This window comes from Symphalangus syndactylus, chromosome 3 (genome assembly GCF_028878055.3).
Source record: "Symphalangus syndactylus isolate Jambi chromosome 3, NHGRI_mSymSyn1-v2.1_pri, whole genome shotgun sequence".
In the NCBI taxonomy this organism is placed as follows: Eukaryota; Metazoa; Chordata; class Mammalia; order Primates; family Hylobatidae; genus Symphalangus; species Symphalangus syndactylus.
Window position 1 is genome coordinate 68,239,010 of NC_072425.2, and position 25,671 is coordinate 68,264,680.

Sequence of the window (25,671 nt, forward strand, 5' to 3'; positions counted from 1 at the left end):
GAAATCGCTAGAATTATTCTGTTTCCTGCAATGGAATCCTGAAAGATATTAAGTATGAAGGGAAAGAAAACAAACAGATTCCCTTTCAAGAATAAAGAGACATTAATAATGTATAAAATTAACGTATTAAGAAATAAGTGGGTGAGGCAGTTCACGCCTGTAATCCCAGCACTTTGAGAGGCCGAGGTGGGCAGATCACCTGAGGTCAGGAGTTCCCTGGCTAACATGGTGAAACCCCGTCTCTACTAAAAACACAAAAATTAGCTGCGTATGGTGGTGCACCTGTAGTCCCAGCTACTCAGGGGACTGAGGCAGGAGAATCCCTTGAACCCAGGAGGCAGAGGTTGCGGTGAGCCTAGATCACGCCACTGCACTCCAGCCTGGGTGACAGAGCGAGACTCCATCTCAAATAAATAAACATATCACTTATGCAGGTATATAATGTAGACTTGACTACCCAAATAAATATCCCAAAGATATACAAGATATTTTCTGTAAAGATGAAACTTACATAGTGGAAAGTGAAAGATGGGGCAAGTCCTTTTTGTATAGTACTTTAAAAAATTATGTTCGGCCGGGCGCGGTGGCTCACGCTTGTAATCCCAGCACTTTGGGAGGCCGAGGCGGGCGGATCACTAGGTCAGGAGATCGAGACCACGGTGAAACCCCGTCTCTACTAAAAATACAAAAAAAAAAAAAATTAGCCGGGCGTGGTGGCGGGTGCCTGTAATCCCAGCTACTCGGAGAGGCTGAGGCAGGAGAATGGCGTGAACCCGGGAGGCGGAGCTTGCAGTGAGCCGAGACTGCGCCACTGCACTCCAGCCTGGGCGACAGAGCGAGACTCCGTCTCAAAAAAAAAAAAAAAAAAAAAATTATGTTCATCTATTATTTCACTGAAAAAAATAAAAAAAGAGTAAAAAATTGCAAGTGAGAGAGGCAAACAGAGAGGAAAAATATCTCTAAAATTTTCTTAGGGGTAATCATGTCCAGTTACTGGGATATTTCTCTCCTTCAGTGGGGATAAATGGTAACAAAGGTTATGGCAACTGAAGTTTGACGGCTATTCAGAACACACAAATCAACTCTCTTTGCTTTAATCTCATGTTTACCAGACAAATTGGTGGTTATAATTTGACCTTCTCTGTACCTCTTTCCATTGAGAGAAAATGTGCCCTTCTAAACATAAAAGTAACTAGTTCAATCTTCTCATAACAATATATTAGAACTCTGATTTTTTAAAAACGTATTTCATCAGTGCGTCTGAGGCTCTTTCTAAAATGCCAGCAGGATTCTAAAGCTAAAGGGTTCAGAAACACAATTTTGGACTGTGATAGGTAAATGGCTAACACTTTGCAGTGTTCCCTAGAGAAAAGCAATAAACAGGAAAATCACCTGCTATATGTTCCTGAACCCTTGAAAGACAGAAAAATGAAAATTATTAGGCAGCATTCTCAGGTGTCTCATGGTCAAAAAATTTGGGAAACGCTGAATCAAACTAAGATGAATAGAACTCTTTAATAGAGGACATCTCAGATCTTCAGAATATGCAAATGTGTTTTGTCAATTTCCATAATGGGGTTAATTGGGAGGCAGTGATTTTCAAAGTTTACCTGGACATGAAGCCTATTCTCTCTCTCTTTTTAGAACATCTGTATATGATCTGTAAAGGTTCCCTCTCGAAATAGAGGAGTGTGGCACTTCAATGAGGAACCAGGTTGGATCTGGCAACTTCGGCTCATAGTGACAAGGATGAAGATGGTAGCTTTTTACATGAATATTTTCCCACTGGAATGGGTCCTCAATAGAGAAAGGATGGTGCACTTGATGGAGATTCTACAATCCACTGAATGACCACAATCGGCTCATTTCACAAGTTTATGGCTTAAGACTAGACTTGGACAAGAAGAAATGGCTGTGTCATTATATACTTAACTTACATCCATTGAATCCTTCACTAAAAACCCACAACATGTATATGTTGGACAAAAAGACAACAGAGATAGGGGAAGAGGAGCTTTTTCAAACTGCCCTTTCTAACGGAGAGATGTTGTTAAAGGGAATATGTTGATATAGAAATGGCTAGAGGCAGAAAAGCAGTTTAGAACCACTTCCTTCTTTAAGTCCCACAGCTCCAGCTTAAGCTGTAATTCGTTGAGGCCATGGTGCCATTTGAGGGCACTGAAGCAATAACTTGTCACATAATACCTCTCCAAGAGTGCCGAACTTAAAAGCAGTTCCCAAACAGTTTAGACAGAACACTTGGCTCATTGCCTCACATCCAAAAACTACAAAGGAGACTTGAAGCTGCCATCACATGAGGGGCAGTCTTGTTTCCACAACCTCAGCCAATTTTTAATCACTCATGGGTCAATGATTTGACTGCTGGATTAGCAGACCCTACGTTTCTTCCCTTCCACCCTTTCCTGTCCACCTTTGAAAGTCATTCCATTGCTACCACTTTCAAATCACATCGGGAACAAAAATTAAATATAAATTGAGTGCCAAGAAGAAATATCCACAAATCAGAATTCAAGTAAGTGTTTCAAAGCCCAAACATAAATGAGCTTTGTCTATGTGGCTAAGCAGTTTTCCACCCCCTGGTCTCTTCACATTATTCAGAGTTGGAGTGTTCATTAATTTCATGTGAATATAAGAGTTGAGGAGAGGAATGAAAATGCAGCCAAACATGACCATCACGTTTTGCTGAAAGAGTTGATGGGGAAAAAAAACAGGCACCAATGGTGGTTGTATCACCTAACTGGGCTTTACATTGCTAGTTTCATTCTGTCCTTTATAAGTACACATTGTTGTGTGTTTTAACTTGGATTCAATACTTCAGCTACTTCTTATTTTCTACCATTGTACCATTGAAGGAAACTGCATCTCTGCATAAAACAAAAGGTAATATAGCTTGTAGGTTTGCTTTGCATTGCAAAGAACATACTTGCTTAAGACAATCAAGTGTCAAACCACGGACACCTGCTACGGAGATTCCAATTGTGGGATCTTCTTTTATCAACTAAAAAGTTTAATGCCCAGTGTGAATGTCCACGCTGTGCCAACAGTGAAGAAATCAGACACATGTCAACATTATTAGTGTGGGTAAAATGTCAATAAAGCACAGCCAGGGTGCTGAAAGCCTAAGTACATTAACTCCATGCCTTTATCCACTTCTCCTCTTGCAGTGAAATTCTGTCTTGTCAAAGTTGACGTCATAATCACATGCTCGATGAAATGATATATGCATGTGATGGCACAAATTATGCATCCATTTATTAAAATGGTACCCCATAGCCCTATCCCTGCGAGTGGTTTCCAAATTACTTTGGATGAAGCCTGGTAGAAAAGGTGACCATCAAGTGTAGTATATCCTTTTAAGGAATTAACTCAGGAAATAACTTATATAATTACTGTAAGCTTTATTTCGCTTCCTCTTAGAGTCTAGCCAATGTATCAAGGCTACAGCATTCTTCTATGATGTTATGGCAACTAAATAACAAGATGTTTTATAAATACTGACAGCTATGTGTTATCATATAATTATTTCTAAAATTGTAAATGGATCTTAATTTCAGCATCATCCACTACTATTCAAATGGTATTTATGTTCACTACAGAACTAGACATCAGGCCAATATTCCTGGAAATTTTCTCTTTTCTCTCTTCTATTTTTTATTTTTTTAAAGTGATTCATTACAATTTAAGGTAGAGCTTGAAGAACTCATTTGGCTCCACTGTAGTTGAGTTTTTGGTTTTCTTTAGATGTTTGGTTTTTGTAAGTTTTAAATAATTTCTTCTGATAGAGCGTATTTAAAACATACTATTTGCTTTTTCTCTCTTTCCTAATCTCAATTACTTCTTTAAGAAAGATTGAGAAGGAGAAAGGAACTGGTTCTAGAGGTCTGTAATACCTAAAATGATAAGTATTTTATTTTTTTGGTAAAAAACCTTCCAATATGCAAACTATTATCAATTCATTCACCAACCCCAAAATGCATTCCTTCTTGTGGGTACATAAGTACTTAATCTTCCTCAAGATTTAATTCGTTTTAGAGTAGATGGCTTTTATTGAAGTATCTGTTTTATATTATAAGCCCCTTTGTAATTTCCTTGCACAGCATCCAGCAGCATACTGCTCCCAAGTCTTTTGATGACACAAAAGTAATAAGAATGTGTAAGAAAAAGCTGGATGATCTTTTAAATCCTTGCTATTTAAAGTGTGGTCTGTGGACAGGCAGCTTCAGTATCACCTGGGAGCTTATTAGAAATGCACATCCTTGGACCTCACCCCAGACTGATAGAATTAGACTTTTTGGGAGAGGGACCCAGCCAACTGCATTTGATAGAGTCATGTACCAGGTGCTTGGAGAAGCACTGTGTAAATAAGTTACCACTTATTAAGTGCTTACTATGCTAGGCACTGTGCTAAGTATGTAACTGTACGTGATCTTAATACGTGTACCAACCAACTCTGTGAGGTATATACATCTATTTTATAAATGAGGAAATTAGGCTTTCTAAATCGAAACACAGATAACAGTGAAGTCAAGAAAAACCCAGCTCTGTCTAACTCCAAAGGCTGTACCTTCTTTTCTGAATGAAGGAAGAAGGTTCATGTGGTTGGGTGTTACTGGAATGTAAAACATTCACTGCAAAAGTGTAATTTTTACTGCAAGCCACAGATGCATTTATATACCATGATGCCTTACAAATGTCAATAGTCTGTCATTGAACATTTGGGTAGGGAAGTGACAGAAATGACTGAAGCATAAACACTACATTTTAAATATATTTAATTATAGGACTCTATAGGTTTTGCAGATTAGAAAGTATACCTTCTCTCCATTTAAGGCCATAATTAGAAGCAGAGATATTCATCTGTAATCAAATTTAGAAAGGGAGGCAAAATTTCACCTTTCAATCGAGGCCAAAATTTGGAACAGAGGGCCAGTACATCTAAGCTAAATCTAAAACTCAATGAGGGAGATTTAGGAAAAAAAAAAAAAAAAAAGACAACTTTTTATAATTCTAACAAATGCAGTTGAAGAAAGAATCTGCTGGGATAAGCTTTTGTTTGAAAAATTTTGACACAGGCAGACTTTGAATGTGTCATAGTATATAGGCTTATATCTAAAGTTGCTCTCACCTAAAAACATTTCCAAAGGACCCAAGCCCACCTGGCTTCTCCCTCCACACTCGACCTCCATGCTCTTTATAGAAGTAAATCACTTGCTGTGAATATTCAATTTGCCTTTTTGTTAGGCAGGGTATACAGGCCAAGGGGAGAACCGAGAGGGTGGGAGGGCAGGGGAAGAACAAAGGAAAGTCCATTCTAGGACTTCTCCATTGACCCACGGTGCCCACCCACTGAATGATCCACGGGGCTTGCCAGGGGAGCATGCATGCCGGGCTAATGGGGCACAGAGCTCAAGCTGGACTGGAGTTCTGAATGCTGCTGAGTGCCTTCCAGCGCTTAGCACCTGCAGATGCTTGGGGAAACTGTTCCTCCTCCAACAGCTGTTCTCCACAGGAGTTCAGGCAAGCGCCCGTCAGCCAGGACAGGGAGCCACTGAGGGGCTCCAGACGGCCCACACAGACTACATCAACGTGTTCAGCACTTCGCAGAAAACAGACTTTCAAGGAATTCCTGTGGTGAGGAGATAAACAATTCTGAAGAAATTCCTCACTGAAATGTCTAAGTAAATGAGGACTTCTGGAAAGCCAACCATAAATAGTGACCATAGTTTCAGGTCCCCAGACTAGGATGTATATTTTGTCAACACTGAAAAGGAGAGCACTGTCCTCTGGACTCTCCCCCTCTGCTTCATCCTCATTGTCTGGTCTCTGGTTTTTTCATTGCAAAGGAGAGGTGATGCCAAGTGAGCCTCCAGATTCTGGTTCCTTCTCCCAGGAGCCAACACGCAGCCTGCTGTGAGTAAGCCATGGAGCAGAGGAGCTGCTTCAAAGGCCTTGGGGAGTTTTCCACGTTGGCTGCCAGGCTAGTTAAGTGTGCAGTGTTGGAAATTCTAATTCAGGATGAAAAGAGTCACCCCTGCCCCCAGAGGGGTAGGACAGATAAAATGAGGAAAAGTCTGCCACAAGAAGCCAACATCTGCATCTCAAACCACCTCTGCTAGGGAAACATTGTTTTAAACTTTTCAGAATTCTTATTTAAAAAAAAAATCTTTGTTCTTTGCTTTACATGGTCCTCCTGAGAAATCTTGACTTCTCTGAAAAAAAGACAAGGGTCTGGCAGGGGAAATATTTATTGCTCTTACCAATCATCTCTGGCAAATTCCTTCTAAAACCTGACCTCTTCATTTTTTTTCCCCACCATGGAGACGGACTGCCTTGCATACCAACATGAAGGACACCAGGAGCAAAGCAGGCCTTTGCTTCACCTCCTCTCCACCCCTTTCTATGCCCTTGTTCCCAGGTCTCCATTCTGGGAATGTGCTTTGAAACGGGGCCAAGGTGAGAGGGCATGAGGCCTCCTTGCCACTAGGTCAGAGACTGAGATGTTTTGAGGAGAAGTTTCCTCTAATGAAATGAAAGCTTCAGAGTACTCCAGATGGAAAGAGTGCCAAAAGAAACTGTCTTTCTTTAGCTGCCTCGGTAGGAGGGACGCTACCAGTGTCAAGCACAGCGGGAACGGGGGAGCCAGGCCTTGGAAGGTGGCCATTCATGGTTTTGGGACCGCGTGCAGCTGTTTCACATGGAAAGGGTCAGCTGCGCAGAGCAATAATTCTGCAGAGCTTGTAGACAAATGAATTCACAATATCCTTTACATCTCTTGGGGTCTCCAGCCCCCTCCAATCTCCAGGCTCTCCACCCCTCTTCGGTGGCCACTTATTTTCAGGACTGAGATGGAGGATAAATGAGAGCCGCACTTGAAGAAACTGCTCCAGACCAAGAAGACACCTTCTGGGAGCAAACTTTATTCCCAGGTGGTCTTGATGAGGGAGACTGAGGTGCGCTATGGGAGCGCCGGTCACCGCACGTCGGAAATGCCTGTTTCTTTTCTCCGACACAAGTCATGCAGCACTCTTGTGTTCAGTACTTTGCAAAGAGCAAAGCAGATGTCGGCTGTTGAAGAATGCATGCGAGCCTGAAGCCAGCAACACTGCAATCCACCAAATGCCTGTGATGGAATCCATAGCTCCTCTGCTCACAAGTTTCCTCACTGACGTCATTTCAGGGGAAGCCAAAAATCAATTGTGGAATATGCAGGAAGAGCCCAGACAGGCTGAAGAGGTTGAGTTTTTCAAGCAAACAGCAACAGCGGAGGGACTGTTTCTCCACAAGGAAGGGGGCTCGGGGGAACACGATCCACACACGTGAAGCAAACCTTTGCACTTCAGTGTTTCACTCGGATACATTTTCAAGTTAAACCCAGATGAATAATGGTAAAGAAAAGAAAAAAAAAAAGCAAGAAATAAAGGCCTTCCCTAGCTTCGGTAACCACAGCTAGGGAGACCTTCACTGATCACGTAATTGTGTATCTGAAGTTTTGCTTGCTGGAAAGAAACCTCAGGCAGGTACCCAATTACCCTGCAGGTGGCCTGCTGAGGCCTCTTTGTCTGCAGTGGGAGGAGGACATAAGGAAGTGCCCAGGGATCCTATGCTGAGGAATCACTATGTTCCTTGCACCTGCATACACTTATTGTGGCAAAGCTGCACATCACATTTAAAGTACTAAACCCAGGTTTCCCATACACTAGTGGAAGATGTTAGATTTGAATGAACACAGCAAGTCTAAGCACAGAAATAAAACGCACATGAAGATTTCAGATTCTGGGCTAGGCGCAGTGGCTCATGCCTGTAATCCCAGCACTTTGGGAGGCCAAGGCAAGAGGATCACTTGAGGTTGGGAGTTCAAGACCAGCCTGGCCAACATGGTGAAACCCCGTCTCTACTAAAAATAAAAAAAATAGCTGGCTGTGGTGGCGTGTGCCTATAATCCCAACTACTGGAGAGGCTCAGGCAGGAGAATCGCTTGAACCCGGGAGGTGGAGGATGCAGTGAGTCGAGATTGTGCCAACACTGCACTCCAGCCTGGGCAACAGAGCAAGACTCCATTTCAAAAAAGAAGAAAAAAAATTTCAGATTCTGTACTCCTAGTTGCTATAAGTCAGAAAAGTTATGGTTCTCTCCTTTTCTCACTGTCCTATAGTAGATGAAGTTAGGGATTTTTAAAAGCAACTGGCAAGTTCAGTCTCACTGTTGACTGTACAGACTTTCATGGGCCTCTTGCCTCTCAACACCTCTGGCCTGTTGTTAGTGTTCTAACAAAGATCACCTCTGCCATGGTCACCTGGCGTGTGGACAAGTGGCTATGTCTACATAAAAGGTTGACTTTCATTTGAACTATATGTGCCACTGATAAGAAAGTTTTTGCTCCCATTAAATGTTCTTCTGGGAGAAAAAAAATCAAAGAAGCTTTAGGCTTTGGGCTGTGGTTTGTCATTTAGAACCACCATGAGAACAAGGATCACAAGAAAAGCTGACATCTCCCCTCTTCAGTCCCACTTGCTGACAACTTTCTCCCATGCTCCCCATCACTCAAAAAGCCAAGGGAGCAAAAGAAAATGAGTGATAGAACATTCTGGCCATATTCTCTCAACAGGATCTTGGCCTGTACAAACTACAGTCATTTACCTGCTGCGGAAGTGTTTCGGAGGAAGCAGGGAGGAGAGGCTAACAAGTGAAACTGAATACCCTCTAGGGCAATAAAGACTGAAGAGTCAGCTGGGCGCGGTGGCTCACGCCTATAATCCCAGCACTTTGGGAGGCTGAGGCGGATGGATCATGAGGTCAAGAGATCGAGACCATCCTGGCCAACATGGTGAAACCCCGTCTCTACTGAAATACAAAAAACTAGCCAAGCATGGTGGGACGCGGCTGTACTCACAGCTACTCAGGAGGCTGAGGCAGGGGAATCGCTTGAACCCGGGAGGCAATGACTGCAGTGAGCCGAGATCGCACCACTGCACTCCAGCCTGGAGACAGAGTGAGACTCCGTCTCAAAAAAAAAAAAAAAAACGACTGTAGAGTCAACCTTAAAAACAGGGGTCAGCAAACCATAATCCTCAGGCCAAATCTGGCCTGCGCCTGTCTGTAAGTGAAGTTTGATTGGCACACAGGCATGCCTATTCATTTATATTGTCTAGGTGGCTTCTGTACTCGAATGGCAGAGTTGAGTAGTTGGGATAAAGACTTGGCTTACACAGCTCAACACGTTTACTATCTGGCTCTGTGCAGAAAAAAATCTGTTAACACCTGATTTAAAAAATTAGAATTTCCTTTAAGTTTTGAAAGTAAGTGCTTGGGCTAGAGAATTCGGTTAATCTGTAACGAATGACAGCAGATACTTAATGGTGGGGGAGGGGAACTCAGCGGCCTTACGAGTTAGTGCTCTGCAATTCTTTTGTAGGATCAAGAACAAGTGGCCTTCAATTTTTCTACTGCATCCTTTTCTTAGCCAACTATTAAATGCCCCACTTTTCCACATCTACAGATTATAGGCAGCTTCACACTCTCTACTTATGAGCAGTGAGATCCTGACATCTAAGCGCCCCCTCTGCTGGTTCCCAGGGTAGGTGAAAGCAGCAGCTGTTCCCTTCTACCTAAGGAATAGCCCGAGTGTTGCTGTGACTACTACACTGGTGGGCAGAGGCCACTGCTGTACCTGTTGGCCAAAAGCTGAGACCTAGTTCCCGAGGGCGAGGTCAGGTAGATGGCCAGGTCTCCTCTCCTGGGGTGGGTGATGGTGATGCGCACAACGACGTGCTCCAGGTAGTTGACATGGCGGTTGGGGTTATCCGAGCAGCCCGAAGCTTTGTAGATGGAGCGCACTGCACTGTTAGGGCGGATTGTCCTGTAACAGAGAGAGAGGGAGTTTGAGCAAATGACATCACAGAGGTCAGGTGAGTGAACCTGGAGGCATGGAATAAATATACAATGTAAGACAAGCAGCTGATAGCTGGATACTACACAACAGTGCTATCACCAAAATAACTGAGTCACTGAAAGGATTACCAGTTAGTGGGAAAGATGCAAGGGAGAGGTGAAAAAGGAACAAGGTTCTTTCATGTTCATGAAGGTAATAGATCTCAAACTTGAGTATGCATTGATATCAGCTTGTTAAAACACAGATTGCTGGCCCCAGAGTGTATGATTGAGTAGGTCTGGGATGGTTCTCAAGAATTTGCATTTCTAACAAGTTCCCAGGTGATAGTGACGTAGCTGATCTATGGAATACGCTGTGAGAACCACTTACTGTGGTACAGTGGAGGCTCGGGAATTAGCATAATGGGGGTTCACATCCCTTGCTCTGTAACCCACCAGCACATTCTTCCCTCTTGCCTACAGGTTCCCATCTTCCTCTCTAGCTTCCTCCTGTGCCACAGTTCCCCTTGAACACTAGGCTGCGCCACAATGGCATCAGGTTCAACCTCTGGGATAATTCAAGTTTCCCACCTTGGGGACGCTGCACACACTACTCTGCCTGAAGTACTTTTGTTGTTGTTGCTGATGTCCCTATGGCTAACTCTTCTTCCTTCAAGGTCAAAGCTTAAATTTCCCCTCCCTGAGACCTTTGTCGAGCCACAGGTGAAAACATGTCCCCATCTCTTATTTTTTACGTTTTTAAAATTTTCAACATTCATTTATTAAAATTTGTAATTATATACTTATTATATTTTTTGGTGTGATGCCTCCATTAGACTGTAACCTCCACAAGGGTAGGAAGTATTACTTATTCTTCCTTTTTATTCCTAATGTTTTGCTGAGTGCTTGATATTCAGTAAGTATGAGAAAAATAGTTACTTAGTGAATGAGTTTGTGAATGAATAAACAAATAATTCCTTTGATCCCATTTCCTCATTTTTCAAATGAGAATAATACCCAAGTTGTTACACAGCTTTAAGAGGAGAACATACATGAAGTTTCTAGCCCTTGGCATGGCCCATAGTCAGTGCTCAATAGACACTGGTTAACTTTCCACCCTTTTGTTTTTTCTTTCTTATTCTTTGCCACAAGAGTAGAATGAAAATAAACTCAAACAACTTTAGTTGATTTACTTCTGCTTCCTAACAAATTTTCTCAAGAATGACAATGTCTCTAGTTTTCATCATCAACCAAAGTTCAAAAATATTTTTCAGAGTGAAAAGTCTGAACAGAGAGCCAAGAGCAAAACATTAATAAGCCTACGAAGATAGAATCCTGTTGGCAAACCTTGTCAGCACAGCCTCCAAGTCTGTGCCACTAAAACTGGGGAATAGGTCCTGAAAGCTGTGAGTAAACTGCAGTCTCATTTACCGTACATTTTGTACCACTCTTTGGATAACTACGCGGTATAGAGTTGTTACAGTTTTTAAAGGTACACTGACTTCTGGAGAATACTTGCACCATCAAATAGAAATATTGACAGTAGAAAACTTTCAAGAGCCCAGGGGTAAGCATATCCCCCAATCCCTTTTATAAAGATGCTTTTCTTTGAAGGATTCTTGGGCTATACTAGCATGAATTTAACAGCTCAGAATCCTAGCCGTTCTATTACCATTTCGTAGTCACATTAGAGAGAAACTACAGAAGCTTTTAGCTTCTGTGTGCAACAAGGGGCTGTCTTGAGCAATTGACTGGCTTGCTCTATTTTGGGGCATTGCCATGCTGTTTGCCGGCGGCAAGCATTACTTGATTTGTCGGTCTGTGCTCTCCACACACACGTGCTGCCGGGGAACGGTGGTCCACTTCTCTGCCTCCATCACCATGGCTTCTGCGTCCATCAGTCCAAATCCATAAAGATGGCTCACTGTGGAAAGCGAGAGACTGGTCAGCTTCACTAAGCTACATATGTCAAATTATAACGTCACTCAGTAGAGACCCCAGACACCACCCTGTGGGATCCTAGCTATCTTTCCAGCAAGGATTTGAGAAATAAATCCAGCAAAACAAATACATAATCATGTCAAGAAAATAAGACATATGTACAGTTTTCATTGACTATCTATCACTACCAGTAATATGCCTATCATTTATGAATTGTTACTCTATGCCAGGCACTAGTCTACAGTTTTACATTTAGTTCTCCCAACAATCTTCAGATGTTAGTGCCATTATTATATCATCATTTGTTAATGAGAAAGATGAAGAACAGAAAAACTTGGCCAAGATTGACTAGCAAGTCACTGGTCGAACCAGATTTTAATGCATGTAGCTTTTCTCCAGGGCCCCACTGTTTAATCACTTGCATTTAAGTGAGGACATCACTGCTTTCATAAGATAAAATAATAAGTTTAAGAGAAGTAACAATGTATTTGACTTCTCATAGTGCAAGAACTTTCATACAAGAGATACTAACGTTCTGACATATCTAGTAATTAGGTTGACTACCTTAGAAGACATAAATTATTACCTTTCTTCTAGCATATACAAAATTTATTAAACTTTATCCATGAAATATTTGAAGGCCTCTAGACTTTTATGCCAGCTTCAGGTCTTTGAATCTTTTGGTTCTCAGTTAGCATACCTATTGATCTAAAGCTGAATTTGACATAACTGTCTCAGAAACTTCAATTAGATATAGGAATACTTGACTGATACAGTAATATACACATGTGCAGATCTTTCTAAAAATACTTTAAAATTCCAGTTGGTACTTAAAATCTCCACTCCTTACTGAACTGTCTCTTATAACTTTATATTCAACACTATGTCATATTTCCAGTTTTTGTCTAAAACATTTTTTATTATCATCACATGAATGACATTATGCAAACATTTATATAGCTGCCCATGCTTATGGATTACTTAAATACATCAGCTTGATTGTCGTGATGTGCTCAGATGTAGTTCCATTCTACTTGCAAAACAACCTCATCACCAAACCTTTGCTTTAGGAAGGCCACTCTTAGAGACCCCAGTCAGAGGCTGCTCTTTCTGCCCCGCTGCCTTTGTCCAGGCTGAGAACTTGGCCTGACAATCCCTCTTTCTTTCTCTCTGCAGAGTTCAGCCCTACTCTTATAAGTTCCTGAAGGCCTGGCTAGTCTATCTTTTCCTTCTTGAAGTACTCTCTGACCAATGAAATGGTCAAAAGACATTTACTGAAATTCGACTATCTGTGACCAGTGAACTTTTCTCCTTTCTACTCTGGTAACTAATTAATTTGTCAATCCATCTGCCCTTCTGTCCATCCATCCATCCATTCATCCATCCATCATCCATCCCTCCATCCATCCATCATTTCTTGAATGCCTTTGATGTGCCACACACTGTTATCAGGCACTGCACCTTTTATCTGTGCCATCAATTGCATTGCCAATTAACTCTATTAACTGTCTCTGTCAGCATATGTCTTTTTACTCCAGCTGCATTATAAAATGCTTGATGACAGCAACTGGGTCTTGTTTCTTTATATGTTCTATGTTAACAGAACTTGATGCACATAGAGGACAAACAAATTACAGTATATAAAAACGAACACTGTGCTAGGATGAAAAAATACTGCCTTACTTATGCGATTTGCTAATCACATAATTCTTAGCAAACAAGAAAATAATACACAATTTCCTTGTTTGGGGATGTTATGATCTATCTCATCTACATTATTAAGTTGACTGAGCTCCATGTGAGAAAATCTGTGTAAAGAAACATATGAATGTAAGGTCTCCTTACTTTAATATCAGGTACTTAGCCAGATAGGACATATTAAATAAAAAAAGTAAACCTACTTTGCTATGGCATGGATATATGTGGGAGTTTTATACAGGTACTTCTGCAATTTTTATTTTTTTTTTTAAATTAAAAAGTAAGCATATTCATTGTAAAACATCTTATCCAGAAAACAAACAAAATGAAAATTATCAAAAACCTTATCACAAGTTGATAACTTTTATGAACAATTCTGAATATTTAGTTTTAGTTCCATAGCATCATGAGGGGTAATTAAAAAGGGACAGAGGTACTCACATGATACAGAAGAAATGTCAAATTTGGGCTTAAGGAACTAAACTGTGGAGATCTTTTTGTAAAAGTTCATGAGAATCATTATGTTCTTACTCATCATTTAACCACAGCCTATATACCAGGTCATCATGGACAGTTGATGGTATTTTTCCCCTACCCTGGGGAAATTGAAATTTTTACCAAAGATGTTATGTCAGGAGTTCTACCTCCAATCAGTCCTTAAATAACCCCCATGCTAGTGTCAAGTGGTTTTAAACTAGCACAACTCATTATTTTATTTCAGTTTAGGGAAATAAGATGAAAAATTTGATTGGCATGTTGGAGGTGTGGAGAAGGGAGGTGGGGACTTGGAGAGGGCTAGGGCTTTGAGCTGTCACTGCAATACCAGGTACGTGCCCCACCCAAGCGCCCATGCTTGCACTGAGCTGCTCTGGCTCCTGTTTTCACCCTCCCCTCCTCCATAACTGTCCACCTAACAACCATGAGGACATAAATTAACATGAACAATCAGATACGGCAAACACTTCATGCCTGTTAAACAACCACTTGAGTTAAGTAGAAAAGCACCTTGAGACTTTATGAAGGCCATAAATTTGTTTCCTTTTCCAATTCAATTTCTACCCTCCAGAGACAATGTCTGTTCATGAAACACTCAAAGTAGATGCTCGGAAAAGAGGCTGACTAGCTACAGTTAAACTGCAGACTGGTCAACCGAAAAAAACTTCATACTAATATAATATTAATGAACGGGAAAACTGGTTGCTGAGTAGATCAGTGAAGGTCACTAAGTCAACAAGGGAAATTGCACAATAAATGTGTTGGGCAGATGAACACCCTCAAAATCTGGTGTCAACAGGGGAAAGAGCCACTATGCAGTTTGGAAGCACTAACAATTTTTTATATAAAATTTTCATACTCAAAATGACCTATAAAGAGAGAAACACTGACTTTTTTGGTGACCATTTGAGTCAAGTCTGTCTTGCACATCTACTGTTACCCTGAGGCGCTCCCAAGGGTTCAGAATATGATTCTCTCCAGGGGCTGTGAAATGCCTGGCTTGGAGCAGGGCTTTCATAAATATTTGTGAAATGAATGAATGGTACCTAGAAGAGAAATGTTATTTAATTCACCAAGTGTCATAAAGTATTTACCAGGGAATTGTAAGGGGAAATTAAGAGGCCTGTTCTTTTTATTACTGGTTTCTGTAAAGTCACCCTTAACACTTGAAATTTATTCAAGGATAGAGCCAATATTCACATTTTACAATGTACAATTATAGCAAATATACCATGCAAACAGTTGGTTACGATACGGCCATTCCATAACGAAAGTAATCTTATTTATGCACATTTCTCATGCCCAGTTCAGAGCAAAAGCTGAGCATAAATATAATTTTATGATGATCAAGTGGAAGCCACTCAGTGCAAGCACTGTGTAAAATGCAAAATTCCATGAAATCAGAGCACTATTAACATTGGTGTGAACAGGAATCCCGACCAGTTCAAACAGAATTTTTCATTCCTAAGAGTGGGGGCAGAAACATTGAATTCAGGTTTAACCTTAGTTAAAATTCAAAAATCAAATATTAAAAACATTGAGGGAACAAGTTATGTATATAGAATAATTAAAGATCTTGAAGCAGAGTTACTGGAGTACATTTCAGAAAGTAAATTTATTTTTTAGTGGAGTGAGGTAGGACAAGCTCTGTTTCAATAAAGGAGGTTTGCAAAACTTGCCTACCATTATATCTGTTCCTTTAGAGCTCAGGGCTGTTTACATTTTGATAAGTATAAGATATCAATTGAGGTCTCACAAATAGGCTCATCTATGCACATAAGCTCAGGAAAGCCGTTTCATCTTGCACCAGAAGTACAGCTAGTTTTTATTCAAAGGTATCCAAAGGCTTCCCTGCTTGGAATAGTCAGATGGACAAGAGAACACGGGAAAACAGTTAATACTCTCTGGCAGGTATATTCTTATTTTCTGATGAGACCAGAAGTGCTGAGAGAAGATAATTGTTAGGCACACAAGTAGGTAATTGCATAGTTTGAAAGCAGATTCAGTTAATATATGCAACAGCTTTAGCTAGGAGGCCTAAAAGACTCTATTCTAAAGATAAGCTAGAAAGCTCAGCAGGAAAAAAAATAGAAGTTTCTGGGCATAAGAAGCTGTAACCAGGAAAATTGGGTATATGTTCATCTCTTTTAGTGGATTGTCCTTACTGGAGCCAGCTATTTAACATTTTTTAAAAATTACACTGAATGGATATTTCATGATGACACTAACACGATTATTAGTAAATCACTCTATAAGGAATTGACTGGTTAAAAACAGTTTGAGCTTCCTAAAGTGAAAGAGGACCTTTCTGCTAAAACACAGTGTTATGCAGCATCCCGCAAACGAATAAATAAAATAGGGCAAACAAAATAAGGCAAACAAGCAGTAACAAAAACTGTCTCCAAGGAGCCTAGGAGAAACTTTAAATTTTGCCTATACCTGAAAAAACGCAACTTAGTAACAACTATCCATTACTGAGTATTTCATGTAAAAGCCCAGCAAAAATATCTCCTATTACTTATGACCAGGGAGAGTAAATGTCCAGATTTGCTCAGGACTGTCTGATGTTAGCACTGAAATGCTTGTGCCCTGGGAATTCCCTCATTCCTGGGCAAACCAGGAGACTGGTCACCATACGTGCAACTGAAATCGGAATGTGACAGTACTATGGAGAGAGGGTACTCTCCCAACTGTTAATATCAATAATCTAGTTCCTAGAGGGCAGTCAGGCATCCTGCACCTATATTTCTATTTGTTCAGATGCACATAACCATCAAAATATGAAACATGGCCAATAAATTAGATTCAATTATTTGATTATTCGAAAGCATCAGTTTCAATATACTTCACCAATATAAGCTAATAATTGATCCAATTATTATATCACTCAGGTTGTAAAGCACCTACTCTGTATTCAACACCATACTCAACAGTGAGATCCAAATGCGACAGAAAATAATTTGTGTTCTCACTCAAGTAGGAGGTGAGACAAGAATAACTTTATAATTTGAGAAACAAAAGCACCAAACTGCATAATTACTGTAAGTATAAAAGGACATCCAAAGAGTAAGAAATCAGTCAAATACAAGGGCTATCAAGGAACCACGTGTATAGTAAGTACTCAATCCATGTGAGTCAAGATCTGCAGTAACATAAGGTAACCTGAGGGGAAAGTGATCCATATTTGGATAGTGCTTTCATGCATGTGTAGGATTTAGTTAGGTGGAGGAGGAAGGTAGCACATCGCAGGGGCCAGGACTGAGCATCCTGGTTAGATAATTAAGTCTTTCTGTGGTTCGTTGAGGCACGGAGGAAACCAGCATTCCTGGAGTCGGGTGAATGGTCAGCAGGGGAAGGGGAGAGTGGTAAGTGTGCAGGGAATAGAGGGTGAAACCGGACTGCAGGAGAACTCAAAGACAACCATGATTGCTGGGTGCCATCAATCAAGTTGTTGCTATTCTCATCTACCTGTAAGTAAACCACCAGAATAAAAGGTAGTTACCCAAATTCCCATCTTGAGGAGGGCTGCTTGATCTGTGGGCTGGGTAGAAATTCCGAACCAGAGATCAAAGAGCTGCCTGCAGCTGTTGCAGTCCTAGCACCTTTGGATTCTTTGATCCTCAATGTGCTGACCCACCTGCTCTGAAATAACTGCTCCCACCAGGGACCCTGTGCCTCCCTCACCTACTAATCAAACCAGGCCAAATGTGCAGGACAGGAGGAGAGCATGAAACTGAGAGGACCTGGGATGCTTTCCCAAGTTGCCACGTCCCACATGCATAATGTAAACACTTAAGTACGGTTTTTTTTTTTTAAATGTAAAAAGAAAGAGCTAAATATGAAAACAAAATGAAACTTCCTACGGAAGAAAGAAAAAGTGGGAAGTGATACTTTTCAGTCTCATGTCGGCAGTTTCACACCTAAATATCTGATAGTGGAAAGCCAGAACGCTCCCAGAAACACCTACTTCTTCCTCTGTCTTATTCCCTTCCTCCGCTATCTCTTCTTCACGTGCTCTTATATTTCAGTGTGAAAGGAGCATGAGCTTCTTAGAGATTCAGAACTATAGTTGCAATGCTTTCTTCTGCTGCTCAGTGCAAAAATGCAGACTCCTTGGGGGTAGTAAAACATTAGCAGCTGGCACCTGTATTCTGCTGCCTGGTATTTATTTATTATTTATTTAGAGACGGAGTTTCACTCTTGTTGCCCAGGCTGGAGTGCAATGGTGTGATCTCGGCTCACTGCAACCTCTGCCTCCCAGGTTCAAGCAATTCTCTTGCCTCAGCCTCCCCAGTAGCTGGGATTACAGGCATGTGCCACCACGCCTGGCTAATTTTGTATTTTTAGTAGAGATGGGGTTTCACCATGTTGGCCAGGCTGGTCTCGAACTCCCGACCTCAGGTGATCCGCCCGTCTCAGCCTCCCAAACTTTTGGGATTACAGGTGTGAGCCACTGCGCCTGGCTGCCTGGTTTGTTTTTATTTTTCCTTTGCTCTTCCTAAAATCTCAGGCTCTCATAACAACTCCAGCCAGATCCAAACATGCCAGCCGTCACCAGCGCTACTGAGAACTTGCACATGGAAAGTTTCCAGATATGGTCTCCTGGGCCTGCACTTCAAAGCTACTCTTGGGGATGGGTTTGGTCAGCAGCTGTACATAGTCAGACAGGCTCTTTAGTACAGACTAAGGAAATGGAGTTCAGGAAAATACTGCTGAGCTCCTCTTCTCCATGCACGATGTACTTCATTATACACATACAGGAATATAATGTTTATATATACACACACAATTTATTATATTCTATATGAACATATAGAAACATATTTATTACTATTTGTTTCATTTGCAGAGTTAAAACAAGAAGGAGATATGTCTGTTTTCTGTCAAGGGTCTCTTTCCATTTTAAGAAAAGAAAAAAGAGTCAAATTATTTTCTTATTTTCTTCTGATCAGTCTTCATTAATTTGTTCCCAGCATGGTTACAATAGGCAAGTAATTTGCTTAAGGTAATTGATCGGTATTTCCCAAACAGGAGTAGGAAAACTACTCTACCAGCTTGGGGAGACCCAGCCATGTAACCCACATCATATCCAGATCCCATTTTTGCTTGTTTTTAGGAATGACTGGACAAAGATAAGAACAAGACAAAAAATGTACTACAAGGGCCTTTGGGTAAAGACTAGTTGAAGATTAGATTGACCATATGTCAGTTCTCCAGCCTAGATCTTCTTGATGTAAAACTTGAGCAAACAATGAATGAAATGGGATTTTGGTTAGCCGGCAGCCAAAATTCCTATTTGTGGATTATTTACATATTACTTTTAGATAATTCTTTATTTAATTTTCCTTTAGTTTTGCTTTGCTTTTCCCTTAAGTTCTCATAAGATAAGGGAATAGAAAATTTAGCTGACATTTATTTCAAGTGAGTGCCTGTTTACTCAGTGGTTAATAGCAATTACAAAGATTTGGTTATTTCATCCAGCTACACATCCATCAGCTCACCCCACAAGGAGCCTTCTTCGCCCACTGTTGGAGGTGATGATGGCAAACAAAAATTATTCCTTGTCACTGGGAATGTCACCATTTCACTGGGAAGAAAGCTACCACATATCCTTCTCAGTTTCTGCCACTATGTAGGCTTCTCAGGAGCATTCCCTTTTATTTTCATAAAACTCAAATGATTTTCAAGCTTAATGGATATCAGTAGGGAAATTTCTGTAAAATTTATGAAAAGTAAGCCATTACTGAGAACTGGATGTACTTTTAGAAGAAGTAAGACTTGAGATGGCCCTTAAATCCTTCAGTAAGATTTGGATTCATGGAGAGAAGGTAATGAGACCAGAATATTTGGAATGGTGACATTTTCAAGGAAGCTGTGTGGTCCTGGAATGCATGGCTAGATTTACTCTGCAGGCAATGAGTGCCAACGATCAAGGAAATGACATAATTGAATTGATATTCTGGAAAGATTAATCTGGGATTTGTTATACAGGATATCAGAGGCAGAAGGACTGAGGCAGGGAACCTATTGCAATGGTGCAGGCACGTGAGATCATAAACCAGGTTATGGAAATGGTGAATGAAATGAGAGATCACGTAAGGAAGAAGCAATGGAGTTTTGCAATTAAAATTGGAGGTGACCAAGGAGTCAAGAACAGGGTGATGGACAGAAGGGTATCCCCTGTCAACAGAGGCCAGCTTTGGGGAGAAGTTGTTTTATGAAAGATGATTGATGGCTTCTGTTTTAGAAGTTGTCAGCTGTAAATGACAGAGGGCCTTGTGCAGATATTCTAGATTGGTAATGGATGAAGTCAATGTTGAAGACGTAGAACTGAAAATCTTTGTTGAAGACATGATACTTGTAACTGAAAAGAAGGCAGATATGTGAAAGAAAAGCAGTGGCATTAAGAGGATGGGAGAGGAAGGGAGAGAGAGAGAGAGAGGGAGAGAAACTCCCTCCAGAAACTCCCTCCTTCTCTCTCTCCCTCTCTAAGCAACAGACCTCAGGGAATGGCTAAGGTTAAAGAAAGGCAGAAAAGCATAAGTAAAGAGCCAAAGAACCAGGGCTATATCTTTGCATCATTAAAAACAAAGATCTAGACTGGGTTGATCTAGAGCATGCATCCTAGAGGAGGACAATAGGTCTCCTGATTTGGCAAGCAGGAGATGGGTCAAAGTTGTAAAATAATTTCCCTTCAAAGGTGGAAGTAGAAACAATAAATGTAGAAAGAAGATTGCAAAGAATTACAGAAGGACTGAATGAACTAAGGAAATGGACCCAGCTAATTCAGATTACTTGCTGGGAATTTTTAGTTGTGAAAGGAGGGATGGAAGAAAGGCAGTAGAATGGAAAAGGTTTTCTTTTTTTTTTTTTCTTCCCCTTTAAGAGTGATACAAATTTTGAAAACATAGGGTCATGGTCCAATTGAAAAGAGAATAGATGTGGCTGGGAGTAAATGGCTCAGCAACTGACAAGAGATATTTGGGGAAAACCTTTCACAACTTCCTTATTGAAACAGCAGGAAAAACACAATTTGAGAGACTATTTTTTCATTTCTTCTAGGGATGGCACTTCATTCTTCTAAGGATGGCACTTCCAGATGCACAGGAGAGAAGGTAATTCATTACATATGGTGGGCGACTTAGGACAGTGGTCCTCAAACTTGCATGTGCATCAGAATCACCCAGGACTTGTTAAAGTGCACACTTCTCAGTCCCAATGATTCAGGAGTTTTGAGGTAAGGCCCAGAATGTGAATTTCTAACATGCTTTCAGGTGATGCTGGTACAGTGTTGGTCTGGGGACCACACTTTGAGAACACTTAGGTTATTAGGGATAGCATCTCCTGGCAAAGTCTGATCAATTAGGCTAACATCTCCAGCATAGGTCCCGAGACTCTATAGGCATGATTCTCAAATACCCCTTCCCTCATGCCAGGAGCAAAAGAAATGAGAGTTGACTGCACAGTATATGATGTATCTTTTTATACGGTTATCCCAAATATTTCTGCTTCTCTTACAGAAACATTTTGAGAAGATAAAAGTTCCCTTAATTAACCTAGACTTGCATTATCACTCACACTTCAGGGACAGATTGGTCTAGATACTTCCTTCTTTGAATGCACATTACTTAAGGCGTTAAGTACATACGGCATTGTTAGGAAAGAATCAGGGTTTGACTGAGTTGAGATGAAAAATCATGCTCAGTGTACAAAGGTGAAAATAGAAAATGCGCTGACTTGTCTATTTCTGAATCCTACTGCCCCTACGATTGAAGCACATTTAATGCATTGAGCATGCTTCTCAAAATGAGAGGCTGAGGGGAAATTTTATAGGGGAGGCAAAATTCATACCTTACATATGTATTTTATTACACAGTAGCTAATAAAATCTTCACAATGATCTTATTAGTAAGATAGTATTATTCACATTTTCTAGCTGAAGAAACTAGGTCTCATGAACATGAAAAGAACTTGTGCAAAGTCATGGCAACTCAAGCTCAAGTCTTCAGAATTTCTTTCTACTATATATTTATCCATTGATTACTGTGGTCTACAAGACACACAGTATTTTTTTCCATTAAGGTACTCAAATCAATCATAATCCTCAGAATAATCCTGCAAGGTATAAAGGGGGAAAACATATGAGGAAATCATCTACATAACTTATCTTTTCCAAGTCAACTACACAAAGTACTGCTCTCATCTTCAAAACTTCAGAACTCATTAAAACATCATGTGCAATATATATATATATACCAATATCTATACACATATATACGTATATCTATATACACACATATATACATATATATATATATATATTTATTTATTTATTTATTTATATGTTGAACTTGGAAGGAAAGTTTAACATCTGGTCCCTAACACTTTCCCATATTCTTGCTGAGAAATGACCTTCTTCAGTCATTTCTATCAGGGATTTTCTGTGAGTGTGAAGATATTAATATGGAAAAGACACTTTATTTTATATTCACGCTTTGGCTATTTTTTTTTTTTTTACTAGAGCTAACCAGGCACTTATAGATGGAAGAATGACATTCAGTATCAAAGAGCAACTTCGCATTTGTTAACATCCAACAGTGATCACAATAGCTTTCTTTTCGGCTGTTTCAAGGGTGACTCTGGAAATTTCAGGGGGAACTGTGTCTTCTGGTATAACACCATAAAATGAAGCCTGTTGAAGCCATTACTGGGACATGTGATAGAAGTTTAATTGCTTTGAAATGCCAAAGGCTAGCAAGATGTGAGCATGTGTAAAGAGACTGAATTGAGATTCTAAGAAAAAAAAAAAAAAAAAAGAGTCTGGATCTATTTATTTCCCAGAAGATGTATCCAGATGGATTCTGCAAAGCAACTGCCTGGGGTCTCACTTTATAGTGCTAGGTGCAGTGGCCTTGGAAGTCATGCACAGAACCAGGGAAGGATTAATTTTCAGCATTTCTTTTTGAGCCTTTGGATTTGGTTTATATTACAGACATTGGCACCAATATAAAGATCTCTCTAGATAACAAAATAGGATAGGCTAAGCCATCTTTAGTAAAATTAAATTTAGAAAAGATGTAATCATAAGCCCCCTTTCATCTTGTTTATTTGGGCCCTCTTATTGATCCTCAACTAGTTTCCACAGTGCCCACTTACCATGGTCTCAGTGTGGTCACAGCAAGTTAGAGCCCTCTGTCCTTGATGTGGGACTTGAAACTGGTGCTGCAGTCTGTGCTAGGAATATCTGATGCCAGAATCCAAACTGATATGCATGTATTAATTTCAATAAGAGAGTTTCTCCTGTTTACCTCAATCACAGGTTATTCCTTTGACATTTAAAGCTCTATTCCTTGGTAGAAAAAATGAGCTGGTGGGGGAGTATTTTCACAAGACAGGTTGATGATAATCATGGAAGACTTCAAATGAAGCCTTTTCACCCCTGCTCTGGGCTCATGTATCCAACATATGCCAATGTTTACAAGCATTCCACCCCAAATGTGAATCTTCTTCTGGAACTCAAATGAAAGAATCATACATTTGAATTCATGAAGCTTCCATCATTTTTGTTGAATGTAAAAAAAAGTACCTGAAAAGAATTATAGATTTGTGCTTAGCACTTATGCTCACTTAAGAGTCTGAGATTTTACTTCAAACTTTGTTCAGAGAGCTGGTGATAAAGATAGTGATGAAATAGCCACAGATATTGCAATTCTTTTTTTTTTTTAAGATGGAGTCTTGCTCTGTTGCTCAGACTGGAGTGCAGTGGCACAATCTTGGCTCACTGCAACCTCTGCCTCCCAGGTTCAAGCGATTCTCCTGCCTCAGCTTCCTGAGTAGCTGGGATTACAGGCGCCTGCCACCACGCCCAGCTAATTTTTGTATTTTTAGTAGAGATGGGGTTTCACCATGTTGGCCAGTCTGGTCTTGAACTCCTGACCTCGTGATCTGCCCACTTCGGCCTCCCAAAGTGCTGGGATTAGAGGCATAAGCCACTGCTCCCGGCCAGATATTGCAAAATTTTATTTGACTCTAGTAACACTGAGTTACTTAGCCAATGAAGAAATAGGTTCTGTGGGTATCAAGACTGAAGCAATGACTGCAGATTAAAATGAACAGAACCATCTCTGGATGCATACTTCTTAAAAGATACCTGTGCCTTTGATAGCTCTGGAAGAAATCACAACAGAATTCCATGCAACGGGGATGCCCATGTGGGACTTCTGTCAATTAGAGAAAGGTACCTCTTTCCTTAAGGTGGACATCATCCCACTGCAGGGCAAGTTCCTTGGTGACTGGATCCAAGGCCAGATTTCTGTCCCCACCCACTCAACCCTTTATTTTGGCTCCCTTGTGCAGTTAACAACCTATGCAACCAAGTGTGGCAGCTCTGTCAAACAATCAGATATTTCTCATGTTTTTAGCTATCTTCTCTGATTCTTTCATGATATGTGACTGCAATTCAGTGAGAGTTTTAGGCTTCTAAGATGCACAGAATTGCACTTTAGAACCAAGCTGGATACGTATCTTCTACTTTGGCTGTAAATATACTTCTGAAGGTAAAACATGAAAAGAAGCAGATGATTTCCTGACAAAACCATCCCACACAGTATATTAAGAAAGCATATACATCGTAACCTCTGGTGGGTTCAGAAAAACAATATAGCTTCTTAAGACTATTGAAAATTCTAAGTTGGCTTCATGGCCGAGAAAAAGAATATGAATACAATACTTTGGAAGGAGGAAAAGTCATTTATAAACCCTAAGTGCTTCTGTCATTCTGCTGGCATAATAGGCGTACAGCAACTCAAGATGCTAACCACAATTATGTATACTTGCTTTCTTTAAATGTTTGTGGGGTTATATGGCAAATACAAAGACTACAATTGTATGCTAAAAAGAAATTCAAATACCGGAAGTTAGACGGCTTTTTGGAGGTCATGGTGAGCAATAACAACCAACGAAAAGACTTTGGTCAAAGGAGATATGTGAAGGCTTCTCAAAGCACAATTTCTGATCTGACATTTTTCAAGAAGCAATCTTGTCACCACACCCTTTGCCCGGGGTTTATTAAAGAGTCATTTCAAAAAGCACTTCGTTCTCTTCTAAAAAAAAAAAAAAAAAAAAGTTGGGGGGAGATGTAGCAAAGATGATTATATATCCCAACTCTACAACTTTCCTAATTTAGAAGAAGGCCAAGAGATGATAAAAAATTTCGCTGCATGTCACAGTCTTAAGGTCACAAATACACAATTGCATACTAAGATAATATAAAATGATCACTGCAAGACAATTTCATTTCAACCAGTCAATTTGTTATGCCATTTTGGAAGACGTATCATAGGAACAATGGATTCACACCATCAGTGTAAGAAATAATATTCTTTTTGACATCAGACTAGCAACTTGAATCAACTTGCTTGAAAGTCATTACTATTATCTAGCTCACTTTCTCAATCACTGCAGCGGCTCCAAAATGTTCTTCAAATGAAATGAGAACTCCTAAGTGTAGGATTCAAGTAGCTTTGCTTTTGATTTCTTTTAGATTACTTTCCCCATCACACCATACCTGTCCTTTTTGTACGCTGAGCCCTCTCTTTTGCCCCTTCCCCTGACCTGTTGCCTTCACCATAGCTGTCTCCTCCAGTTATA

General features: G+C 40.4%; 1 protein-coding gene across 3 annotated transcripts in view; it reads right to left on the bottom strand.

The window, feature by feature from the left end:
• PCSK5 (proprotein convertase subtilisin/kexin type 5) overlaps window positions 1–25,671 on the bottom strand; it is a 471,035-nt gene that overhangs the window by 187,770 nt on the left and 257,594 nt on the right. For all 3 annotated transcript variants that reach the window (XM_055272213.1, XM_055272212.1, XM_055272214.1), the window contains exons 11-12: window positions 11,695–11,812; window positions 9,689–9,877 (exon numbers count right to left, since the gene is read on the bottom strand). In XM_055272213.1, the coding sequence (XP_055128188.1) occupies window positions 9,689–9,877; window positions 11,695–11,812 (307 nt within the window). The remainder of the gene's footprint in view (window positions 1–9,688; window positions 9,878–11,694; window positions 11,813–25,671) is intronic.